General features: G+C 45.4%; 1 protein-coding gene across 1 annotated transcript; it reads right to left on the bottom strand.

The window, feature by feature from the left end:
* Positions 1–620: 620 nt before the first annotated feature.
* SLC16A3 (solute carrier family 16 member 3) lies at positions 621–9,778 on the bottom strand. The gene is made up of 5 exons (XM_066616410.1): positions 9,704–9,778; positions 6,498–6,740; positions 4,562–4,705; positions 2,203–2,970; positions 621–902 (listed from the first exon to the last, which is right to left on the bottom strand). Exons 2-5 carry the CDS (start codon positions 6,718–6,720, stop codon positions 634–636), a joined length of 1,404 nt encoding a protein of 467 aa, XP_066472507.1. The 5' UTR covers positions 6,721–6,740; positions 9,704–9,778; the 3' UTR covers positions 621–633.
* Between the last annotated feature and the right edge of the window lie 3,108 nt (positions 9,779–12,886).

Here is a 12,886-nt window from a genome sequence, read left to right as displayed (position 1 = left end):
AATGAATAAGATTTCCAGTAAAAAGGACAATTCAAACTATAAACTCATAAAAAGACATTGACAAACCAAAAGTCATTGAAAATTGTACACATTATCAAAATTATGTTAGGACTGAGCCAAATGATCTAAAAATATTTGGAAAAGTATAGTATTAAAAACCTACTGGAGACGACCAAGTCCCTGAGATTTCTCCTTGCTAAGCCATTCCTCCTAAAGCAGACACAGACACGGAAGATACATTGAAGTGCACCACACACATAAGAACAGATGGGCATCCCATCTGAATTACAGGAAAGCTTAAGTATAACTCCTCTCTAGTTAAAATACATTGTCATCCAAGTGAAGATTTTTCTGGTGATGCATAGCAGGGACCTCTATAAGTGTTTAAAGGCCATTTGTTTAGTTTACAGCAGTAGTTATGCCCAAGCAGCTTAACTTGAAGATCAATCTTGTTTGAGGGGGGACAGAAAGATGTTCTAACAAGTCAGCTTCCAAAGAGTGATTTCATGAGCTGGTTGGCTCCAGTTGCCAAACAGATGGCCCAGCCCTAAACTAGTTCTGGTTCTAAAATAAATAAGAGTGCTGAGTCCTTTGACTCTCCCCCTATGGATCTGGCACCCATTCTCGCCACATTCACACACACGTTTCTGGGTTAGTGACAACTTCCCCATTTTTCTCATCTTTCAAAAAGTGTTCAACCTCTATAGAGTCCACCTGATCTCCTCCAGATGTTTTGGCCTGTTTGTTTAACTCCTCTCTTTCTGCTGCATCTTCTTGGTGTTCTGTTTTTTTCTTAATGCAGCAGGCATTCCCTACAGCCAGCACCACAGCCGAGGTCACCACTTCTGTGCCAGCCATAATAAAAACAAACATATATTTCCCCGTTGCATCCAAGAGTTTGCCTGGAAGAGAAAATTCAAGTGTCACAAAGAATCTGCTTGTGGCCCAGCGGAAACAGTAACAGAATCAATCAAAGCTGTTTTTCAAAGATAGTGTTGACATGAGCGTATCTTCATAGCTACAAGAGAATTCTTCAACAAATTGAAACCAAAATTCTGGGTGAGAATCTTCCCAAAGGAGTATGGCAGAGACCTGCCTTTAGTTCAAGAGTTTAGGTTTTAAAGGTGATTAGATATCACAGGGTCTGATTTACTGTGTGCTGTGGATCTTTATTTCCTGAACATCCTCTAGCCTCTTCAGCCTACCTGTGTATGCCAGCTGCCACAGTGCCTCTCCATGGGACTCCTCTGAGCTATGCCAGCTCTGTTTCTGGTATAGTGATTCAGAGCTGCTGGGGGCATGTTCAGTTCAAGAAGGGGGTTTAGGATCTGGTGGCCACTGACTCTGCTTCATTCCATCCCCATCCCACCCTGCTTTCTGTCCCTTTTCTGCCTCTTCATTGGTAGGGATGAGCCAGTGGCTAGTCTGTACCCCATTGACAGTGATGTGTGGCTTTCAGGCTGCTGTACAGGCATCTGTCCAGCAGCTGCTGGCTGAGAGGCTACTGTGACAGCAGGGCTCTTTGCTCTGGTGTACCTCTGGTGTACACTGGCACTTCCCAGGTGAAGAATTGGACCATTAATTATGTGATTTAAATATCTCTATTTTTAACATTCAGTACATTGACACTTCTCTGGTGACTTCTCATTCAGACAAATCTTCTGTTTGTCTGTTTCTGTTTGTGTTCTTCAGGACTTGGACTTAAGTGACCTGCCACTTGCCTTGGTATTGCGCACCTAATGTAAAATTCCTTGCTTTGAGAGTTTCAGATTATTCCAGTTTGCGCCCAAGAAGATGAACTCGTAAATCAGGGCCCAATCCCACCCAACATGCCAGTGCTGACAGTACACTGCCAATAAGGTGTGCACTGCCTCCTGTGGTAGGGGACCAGCAACAGAAGCCCCCTGAAGGTAAGAGGTACTTCAGGGGCACATTGCAGTTGCATCAGTGCTGGAAAGTTGGAGAGGACTGGGCCCTCAGTCTCCACCATTTTCCATGCTATTAGAGCTGTAACCAGAAGAAGTGGGAGAAGAACAATGTAAACATAGGGACATTACATGTGTGGGTGATTTCAGAAAGCAGGCAGTCATTCACCTCCCCAAATATGACAATGCCCATCATGAAAATTGTCATCACTTGTTCTGTCTTTAACACAAAATAGCCTCCTTAATGACCAATGAATTAAGTGAATGGAATAGTTACCTGCTGAAGGTGGTCCAACAAGAACAGCCATTGCTTCGGCCAGAAGAACTAAGCCAATGGCACTGGAAAACTTCTGTGTACCAATAATAGCCATGAGAACTTCAAATTGAAGAGCACCAACCATTCCATAGGAAATGCCAAAAAAAATGCAGAACACCACCAGGCCACCATAATTGTGGGAAAAGGACCCCATGAGATCAGTAAAGCCATTAAAGAACATTGCAAAACTAAAGAGGTAGACACACCGTGGCCTAACCCACTTCAAGCCAGCCACTATTCCACAAAGAGGCCGAGCAAAGATATCAACAAATCCAAGAATAGTTAGAAGGAAAGCTGCTTTGGTGTCTGGATAGTGCAGATCCTTAGCATAGCTCACCACAAAGACCGGGGGCACAAATAAACCCAGCACCATGATAGATGCAGCAATGGTATAGACTAGGAAGCCACGATCTCTGAAGACACTGAAATCCAGGAGCTTCTTCTGGGGTTGTTTTGCAATACTCTCTTTGGATGGTTCAGGTTTTTTAGCAGGTTCCAAAGGTCTCATCAGAGCTCCACAAACACAGCAGTTCAAAAGTAATCCACCCAGGATGAGAAATCCTCCTCGCCAGCCATATTCGTGTTGCAGTACTTGCCCCAAGGGTGAAAGAGCACAAAGAAATACAGGGCTTCCAGCTGCAGCCAGCCCATTGGCCAAGGGGCGACGTACATTAAAGTAGCGATTTAACATGATGAGTGAGGGCTGGAAGTTGAGTGCCAGACCCAGACCTGAAAAAGAACAGGTCAGAGTTCAAAATCAAACACAATTCAGGATCCTGTGGTTTTCAAACTCTCAGAGAGTTTGAAGACTGCAGTAAGTCCTTGCAGGGGAGGGGAGGGAGGCAACGGGGGCAGGGGAAGGCAGCATCTCGACCCCCAGGATCGCATCACTAAGGGGGGCTGCAGGGACTGGGATGCACTCAACAGTCCCTGCAGCAGTATCCTGGGGGTGTGGAGCCCCCAGCCTTCCAAAAGTGAAAGCAGAGCAACTGCACTCCAGTTTTGGTTTTGCAGAGGTGGAGCACTATAGCAATTCTCTGACACAGGATTTTAAAAAAAAGCCTCAGTCATGGTCCTTGGTATGGATAAGGCCATGGCCATGTTACATCAACAGGTCACTGTGGGCTGTATGAATGTATCCCATTATCAAAACCTATGCAGGAAAAGACAAGCAGCAGCCTGAATCAAACTAAAGGGTGTCTGATCCTGTGCCTTTTCCAGCTGAATATCCCCTTCCCTGAAGCTGCTGCAGGCCCTCTAAAGCAGTATTTCTCAACATTTGTCCCCCACCATACCGCTTTGCATGGTCCAGCTATTGAAAGCACCACTGGAAGTAACTGGTGATATTATTTCCAGATTGGGAGGCCAGGTGCAATGTGACAAACATGGGTAATAGGCTCAGGGTGGACAGGAAGGCATTTTCAAGCGTGCAGAAAGCACATGCTGGAGCTCTGACAGCCAAGCCAAGCCTCTTACTGCTGCTTGTCGCATTACATTGATGGTCCTGCTGCCAGGCAGTGTGGGTCTGGGGGTCCTACAAGTACCACTGGACACCACCATAAGTACCATCAGTAGTACGAGAAACACTGCTCTAAAGTGACCGTTGCAACTAGCAGCACCTTGGGAGCCCATGGCAGCTTTGGGAGGACTTTTGATTGAAAAATGGCACATGTGGAATGTCCAATGTCCCCAACCTCTGTGCCAAGACATAGAGCTTCAGCCTAGATCAGACCTCTTCACAAACTGCTAGTTTTATTTTAAAACAAACCCCAAACAAGACAACGGTACTAATGTCTTATCTAGTCTCGCAAAGCTACAGTACTTAGGAATCAAAGTTTTGGGAACCAACATTGGAATTTTTCCACATCCTTCTCTCCCCACTTTGTAACTCTGTGTAGGCAAGCAGCAATGACTGTGTCAGCAGGATATCTTAATGGACTGGCAAAGGAACAAATAATGGTAACAGAGACTATAGGGAAGAAAAGGGAGGAGATGGCCAATCATGCAGGAAGTATAGGAAAGTGGGATTGCTCTGGAAGATTAGGAAAACTGGGAGCTAGGAGGAGCAGTGTGAATGAGGGAGCTAATTTACAGACATGGTACAGGCCTCCTGGGACTATCCTACTTCAGAACACAGCTGGGGGGGATCAATGCTCTCATACATTAAAAATCTCCAAAAATGAGCACATCCAGCAGAAGGATACCTCACGCATATCTTTTGTGAGTGTGTAGAGTGGCTCCATGTCAACATGGAACACACTGTGCAGTGTAATGGCTACTCCACTGGCTGATTCATTCAGACCTTTTTGCTAGTACTCACCAGTGATGACACCAGCCGTAAGATAGACTTGTATAATGTTAGTGCAGAAGGAAGCGGTGATCATCCCCGCTGAAGCGAAGAGGCCTCCAACCAGCATAACAGGGCGGCAGCCGAACCGGTTGACACACATACTACATAGGGGACCTGAGCAAAAAAGACAGTTATGTTTGTTTTGTAATTGCCCAGGACAATCCGAGGTATCTGTGAATGTTTGTGTTTCTTCTAAGAGGGAATATTCAAATTAAATTGTATGAAGATCTGGAGTCGGAGGTCACTGGTACATTCATAAGACCCAACTCAAATGACTCTTTTCATCTGAACCAGGCCAGGCAGAGGTAGAGTTTACCCAGTATCTAGCCATAGTGTGAAACAGCCCATGGTTGACCTGACTGAACCTAGGAGGCATTCTGGGGGCTATCTGGAAGCCACAGTGCCTGCACAATCATAGCAGAGGCTGAGCTTTAGCTACAGCAAGTCTAGTCTCTCCCTGTATCGAGATTAGGGTTGTAGCAACGAGAGTTCAGCCTCCCCTGTGTTTGCACAGCCCTTCAGAGAGTGGGTGCAGTGTACACAAAATCACAGGCGATGCTGGGACTATTTTTCTCAGAGTATGAGAGGCTGTGCCTCCCCTGAAATTTGAAGCTTATACTGTATGCAGTATATGCACTAAACACTCAAAAATCAGAGTCAGCTTACATGGCTTTCAGTTGCAAAATCCTTTGGACCACTCTATCCGTCACCAGCCCTTAGCCGTCATTACATCCCCCTGAACACCAATCCTGAACTACGACTACATCTCTTCACTTTGGTCCCACCCCAAAATGAGAGTTTACAAAAATGCAGTTAGGGAGCAATCCAAACCTTGCCTTGGGCTGTAAAGCACATGGGAAATAAATGGGAGGGAGCCACGTCGGCGAATTTAGATGGCAGAAGCCTTCGCGGCAACTTCCTCACAGCCGCTGTTGTCGGCGCACCTGCACTGACACAAGCAGCAAAGGTAGGCATGGGGGGTGGGGAGGAGGCAGAAGGGAGGTGTTTCTGGGCCGGGGGAGGGTGGGCAATGGGCGGCCCTGGGGGCAGGTGCGCGGGGAGCCTGAAGCAGGGCTGGGACCCGGCAGTTATGCCGGATCCCAACCCCCATCCCCACAGAGAACGGAGCGGCTTCAAGCCGCTCCACTCTCCTCTGACTTGTGCTACCTCCAGAGATGGCGCAGGTCCGAGGAGACCCATTGGGGCCAGTAGCCCTTACCCAGGGGTAAGGGGAAGAGTTTCTCCTTGCCTCTGGCTGAGCCGCTGCTGGCCAGAAACCTGCCTTAGATGCAGCGCAAGCCTTCTGGCTTGCCTGCTCCGGCGCAGGTTTGGATTGCGCCCTCGATTGTGCAGCACAACCCTTTAAATGGGGGTTTGCATATTTGGCTGATTTGAACAATTTCCCAAGAGGTGGCTGATAACTCCCCAGTCTATTAGTAATTATGACATAAAACATATTACCTAAAATCAGTGAAGCCATTAATAGAGGGCCCATTAAATTCTATATCAAGAATCTAAAATCCAGGAAGCACCCTCCACCTGCTTGGCTAGGACTAACTGCCATCCAGCTCTTCCCTTCTAGAGCTATGTCCACCTGCAACCATTTGTGATGTAGTTAAAACATAACTTCAATAAATAGAGATATCACTAGAAGCTTCAAATGTATGAAGAAAATGTGAGAGGGAATTGTGTTTGGGATTAGGCTGGTATCTTTTTAGGCACCTCTTGTATTTTCCTCACATAATATGGAATTTCTGGTTACATAATTGTGGATTCCTGGTACAAATTGTAGACCCCCCCCCCTTCACTGCTTCAAGTTGACTTTTACCTATTTAAATTTATGCTAGAATGAGATGTATCTTTGATTTCTTTACTTCTACTGTTTTAAAATTTAGAAATGATTTACCTGTTCCATAAAGCATAGCCAATAAAATAGAGGAGATCCATGCTGTGTCACTGTATCCAACACTAAACTCCCGGATAAGCTCCTTAAAGAAGACGCTCATGGCCTTTGGAAAGGCGTAGGAAAATCCAGTGATGACAAAGCACCCAAAGAGAACAGCCCAGCCCCAGCCGCCATCTGGGGCCTTTACTCCAGATGGACCATCATCAACCACCACAGCTCCCATGATGAGCCTTTATGAGTTTCCTGAGACATAAGAAAAAAGAAAAGTAGTGATTATATGATCCATGGGAACCAACAGAAATAATCAATTCAATTGTTCTGAGGCATTGAAGAATTGTGGCACAGTAGACCAAATAAGAGAAGTTACCATGGAAAACAGACTCTCTTTTCTTAAACAGAGAATTCTTGTACATGGAAATTGCTGAAATCTATCCTACTGCCAGATCTTTTTTAAAAAAATGTTGGGATCTTCACAGGTGTAAAAGCTGGTGTCATAGTCAAGAGAAAGACTCATTAATCAGAATTTCCCTGGTTTGATTCTAACCAGTGCCATGAACTCACCAGATAGTTTAAGCAAGCCCCTCCCTGAGCCTCAGCCCCTCCCCCAACTGCAATAAAGCGATAATAATACAGGGCTGTTGTTACATCAATATGTGTGAAGCACTTTTATACTCAAAAAGTGCTATACAAATGCAAAGTTTAATGAGAGCTGAACTGCCCTGAGGCGGCTATTGCCTTGCAACCCAACATTGTTCTGACCACGGAGCTCTGCCAATCAGCTGGGAGATGTTACATCAGCTGATGTCATCAACTGTCACTTGTCCCCAGTCACAACGAGAAACAGCTGATGGCAGTCATCTGGATGGCAGGTCAGGCTGGCTTCAGTCCTCAAAAGTGGGCCTTGAGCCAGGAGCTGGGATGGGAGTTGAAGGCTGGAGAAGATAGAGGAAGAGACACAACAAAAGGACCCAACCCTAAAGTCACCCAGAGCCAGTGCTGAGTCCTACCACCATAAAGCATGTTTACAGCACCTGGTGATTGAGGAGTGCCAGCAGGAAGAGGACACGCTGCCACTGGGGGTAAATGCAACTGCCAGGCAGCAGTACAGCCTTGGGGGCAGGGAGAAGGTGGAAAAAGTGGGGAGGAATCAGCAGAGCTCTGCTCCACTGTATCCTGAACTCTGTCAAGTCTGCACCAGTAAAATAGCTGGCACACCTGGAGAAGCCCATTGCAGGGTGCGGGGCTTTCCCTGGGATAAGGGGACAAAAGTCCCCTTCCCCCAAGAAGACCTCTGGTTCCTTCCTGGCACCTTCAGGAAACAGCAGTAGCTGCCTTGGAGCCGCTGATCCAGCAGGCACCAGGAAGTTCAGAATTGGGTTGTTACTTCTGAAAAGACATGCATAAGATTGCACTGAAATTCAGGCTATTTGGACAGAGATAAAACAAAGACAATTTGAATAAGATACAGGAAATGTTAGAACAGGGACTTTTTTAAATGAAGCTGTTCTTCAAAGTACAAACATTCCAACTGGCTGCGGCCGGTTCATTTTGAATATGTTCTACGTGAAAGAAAGTCATGATCTTATTCAAAAACAACTGCATGTGCAAACATGCAAAATGTATTGTGAATGATGCAACATACACAAAATCAGGGGAGAGATGTAGCAGTGTTGCTTCCTTGTTGGAATTTACGAAATCATGAAACACGTGGACAATTTTAAAAACATTTTTATTAGTTGATATTTCCCTGTTATATCAATTTATCCAAAAAAAGGATTGGATTTTCTGTTGGGCTAGTGACAAAATCACAGGAACATTCCACATACTGCCAATCAAGAAATAAAGGCAGTGAATGCAACTACTGCCAGCTATAGGAAGATGTCCACCACCAAGCGTTTCCTCTTTTTTATGGGCCAATAACAAACATTATGATTATGACAGAGTAGCCTTTGTTATGTGCTTAGCTCCCATGGTAAGTATCTGTAAGACTTGGATAGGTATGAAGTCAGAATTTTGCAGTCTAGACTGTGTAGGGCTGAATACATGATCATTCATAGTCCCTGCTGTGACATTTAGGGCAGGCAGTCTACAGCCTGGAAGAAACAATTCAGGCTCCAGAAATAAACCTGGCAGAATCTACCAGAGCAGATCTATTGCATGAAGCTGTTCTTTCAGACGGAAAACATTCAGATGCTTTTCCTTCAACATCTCTTGATGTCTGCTAGAAGATTCAGTTACAATAAATACACAGGCTGCCTGAGCCATGGTGGGATAGAACATGAAACCAGCATAAATGCAACACACTGTACAAAATATAAAGAACGAGATCCAAAGAACATTCAAAAAGGCTTTGGGCTTATGTAAATCACTGTGTGGCAATGAAGCAGCACCAGCACGGGCTATGCTGCATCCTTCAGAGGATTTTCGACTGCTGGTAAGTCTCCCCAAGGTAAGGGAACGTAGAAGCCACGATGCGTCAACTCAGACCTGCACCAGTGATATTGCTAGCACAAGTCCAAGTTGATCTGTGTAGGTGTATAAGGCCCAGGAAGCGTGGATTTTATATGCACCACTACCGAACCTGCCATCCTCACCCCATCTCCCCTCATTTCACCTTCCCCCATACTGTTCCATCCCCTCCCTCTGTCCCACCCAACCACTTGCACAGGGCTTACCTGCTCCAGTGGGCCTCCACTGCTCCACCAGTGCACAGGGGAAGGTTCCAGCCTTCCCACTGGTGCACCAGCTCCCTGCACCACTGCAAAGTGCTTTACAGCACTTTTGCATCAGCCTATGCTCGTAGAACATGCAGTCCACTGGTGCAGGCCTTGAACAGAGTTGGCCTAGTAAGAAGTATACCACCATCATGCCACATTACAAATCAGTTTTGAAACTGAGGGGACTTTCAAAAGCAGCTTGAAATTTAGCACAGGTTTATCTATTTTATCTATTTTTATAAATTTATCTGCGAGTCAAAAGAAAAAGGTCCACAATCTTCCTGAGCATGCCTAAAGGAATTCTTTGGATCTCAGCCACAGTCACCTTTCCCCATAGAAGAGAGTCCTTAAGAAAGGATTCTGAAGATGTCCACACCTTGGTTTGTGCTAGGAGCAGTGTTATTTCATGAAAAGACTTGTAGCTTACACTTAAGATTGCATCAAGAACAGTAAAACTTTTCCTTTTTTCCCTATCCTACAGGTTCTTACCCAATGTGTAATGAATCATCTTTTCTGGCACCGACCTATCACTGTGTCATTTTCTGTATGCTTCTCCAGCATGTATCCTGTGAGTTTCTTTTGGTGAATTTACAGTATCTGGGTTATCTGAGTTTCATCCCTCTGCAGCCCAATAGAATTTATGTTCTTGTCAGTCAAACATCCATCTGCAAAATATCCCAGTAGTCAGACAGACTGTTGCATACATCCAGGTTACATGCTAAGCAAGAGTACAATTATTGTTTTCAAGAGAAAAAGCTTGTTTTGAATCATCATCCTCTGTCACAAGAAGCAGAACAAAGCAAGTGCTAATAAGGGAACAAATATCAAAATCCACTGTCTGAGCTCTTGTTTTTTTGCAGAGAAGCGGCTTCAAAACAGGAGAGCCCAGAGCTGTATCAATGAGCACAGTTGGCCCAGAATGAAACCACCGGCTGTCCACATGTACCGTCTGCCTGCCAATTAAATGGTCTGGCAATTACAAGCTCATTGCTTGTAACCCAAAAAGCCAGCCCTACATAATACTCTTATCAGGTTGAGTTTGTATATGCAGGAGGGGGAGGTAATGTTGACAGGGTTATATATTTTCTGGAGACAGCAGATCCATATTGATATTCCTGCCAGACAGCTTTAGTAAAGATAAACAAAGCACTCAATACCCATAAGCCCTTTGGTCCTGTGGCAGGATGCTTTTACGAAGACCCTCCTCTCTTTCTCTAACCCAGGCAATGTATTGGAGAAGTCATTCCGTCCCCATAGAAACTTGTACTTACTCATGCATGCATCTACACTCAGCCAGCTGTTCATTCCTATCCTGAAATTATTCTGCCTCACAGTAACTGAGGCAGAAGCCCAACTACTGGAACTATTCACTGTATACACAGCATAAGCAGAACACTACAATGTTTGGTGGCACCATTTGTGAGTTTGGGTTTTGCTTTTCCTCTCAGTCCTTTTCCTCTTCCCAAATATCTGCCTTGACAGTGAAATATAGTACCAAGCTGCCTGACTAGGGTGCTGTGTTCACACAGCATTTTGTCATGCTGTTCCCCATTCCTGTGAAGCCTTCCAAGAGAGATCCTCCAAAATCCTCCAGCCAACACTCTCAAGAGTCTTGTGGAGTCGGACTCTGTCTGAAGTCTAGCAAAGCTTTGAGATAATGATCTCCTCAGAAAGGCAGCTACAGACCAGTCTTTGATCATGGTGTGCACTGCTTTCTTGCAAGCATCAGTTAATACTGTAGTTGGCTGTCTGTGAATGGGTTTTTTTCCCTCTACCTTTGCACTGTAATAACATGTACAGCCCAAGTCTATGCAAGGTTAATTGAAAGTAAATTCCACTCAGTTCTGTAGGATTTATTCTGAAGTATGTATAGGACTGCAGCCTACACTGTAATGCTGTTTAGCAAGGACTGTTTATTTACATTTCACAAGGTCACCCAAAGAGCTTCATGGATGAAAAGAGATTTAAATTCACAGTTCCCCAACCAAGTTCAACATTCAGTCTACTATACTATATACTGACTGTTATGTTCTATGGAGCTCTGTGATGTTCTTAGGCAATAATGATCACACAAAAATAAGCAAAGTTATAACTTTGTATATAACTTCTGTACAGTGACCAACAATCTACTGGGCATGGAAGAAATATTAAATAGAAGGAGTAGCAAGAGATCATTTTAAAAAATGTATTTTGGCAGCAGAAAATGGTCTGGTCTGCTGGTCAGAAAAGCATTACAGGCGACAATAAACAGACACAGAACTACAGGCACCAGTTTAAGGTAATGAGCATCAGCCATGGTTGGAGGCCGTTTAAATGAAACTCACTACAACTTAAATACAACATAATCTTCTTAACAGGATTTTGGGGGCCTCTGTGTCCACTTTGGGCCCTCAAAGTCAAAAGATTAATGCTGGATTCAGGACTCGCTATGATCTATTGTGAGCATCTCTGAGCACATATGGTGCATATCCCTAAACAGCTGCCTCCCTCTGAAATCTGACAGAAAAGTGTGGGCCTTTGATTTGAACACTCCTCATTTTGGAGCTGTGCTGAAATTACACAGGGGTCAGAAAGAGCCTGGCCTCCTCACTTGTTATATGTATTTTCCTTTGCTCTGGTCTTTAGCCATGATTTGGCTAAAATTGGTAGGAGTCCATATGTCTGTTTTAGAAATGAAGCACTGCCCAGACATCCTCCCTTGATTTCAAAATGTCCATAAAAACAAGATCAATGCTCCACAGAATGTCTCTCCTCCTGAAGTCCAGCACAGGCAATTCAAAGAAGAATTGTGGTCTACAGTCCACCAGATGCATGAAGGGTTGTCCTCAGCTGAGGACCAGCATTTACAGCCCAAATCCAATGCATGTCTATTCAAATCCAAGCCTTATTTCTTTCAGTGGGGCTGACGCCCAGGTAAGTGAAAACAGGATTGCAGCCTTAGAGCCCAAGCCTATGCATGATTACTCAGAAGTAACTCCCAAACTAATCAATGAGACTTACTCCCAGTTAAGTGTGGATAGAATTGAAGTCTTGCTTTGACAGTTACTGGGGTGGGGACTCACAATTTGTGGCAAAAGGCCACGAAACGAAAGAGGTACACTCCGTGAGCCCAATCCTATGCATATGTACTCAGAAGTCAGTTCCATTATAGTCAGTGGGGCTTACTCTCAGGAAAGTGTGGACAGGACTGCAGCCTCAGAGCCTCAGCCTTGGCATGTCTCCTCAGAAGTCAGTCCCATTACAGTCAATGGGGCTTACTTTCAGGAAAGTGTGGATAGGATTGCAGCCTCAGAGCCCCATCCTACGCATGTCTACTCAGAAGTCAGTCCCATTATAGTCAATGGGGCTTCCTCCCAGGAAAGTGTGGATAGGACTGCTGCCTCAGAGCCCCATCCTATGCATGTCTACTCAGAAGTCAGTCTCACTGGAGTCAATGGGACTTACTCCCAGGAAAGTGTGGACAGCACTGCGGGGGTTGCAGCTGCTTCCACGTGTCTCCCTCCCACCCCAGGGGATAACACCGACGGATCCAGGGCGCCAGTGCGGCTGGATGCATTGCCGGGATCCGCTCCTCTTCCCCACAAAGCCCGGACCGCCCCTGCTTTGGCTCCAGGCCGAGCTAGCTCCAACCACGCAGGAGGCTTTCGGGAAGCCTTCCTGCATACAGACGTG

Source organism: Tiliqua scincoides, chromosome 2, assembly GCF_035046505.1.
Source record: "Tiliqua scincoides isolate rTilSci1 chromosome 2, rTilSci1.hap2, whole genome shotgun sequence".
In the NCBI taxonomy this organism is placed as follows: domain Eukaryota; kingdom Metazoa; phylum Chordata; class Lepidosauria; order Squamata; family Scincidae; genus Tiliqua; species Tiliqua scincoides.
Note: the sequence above shows the minus strand (reverse complement) of the source record. Positions and strands in the feature narration are given on the sequence as shown.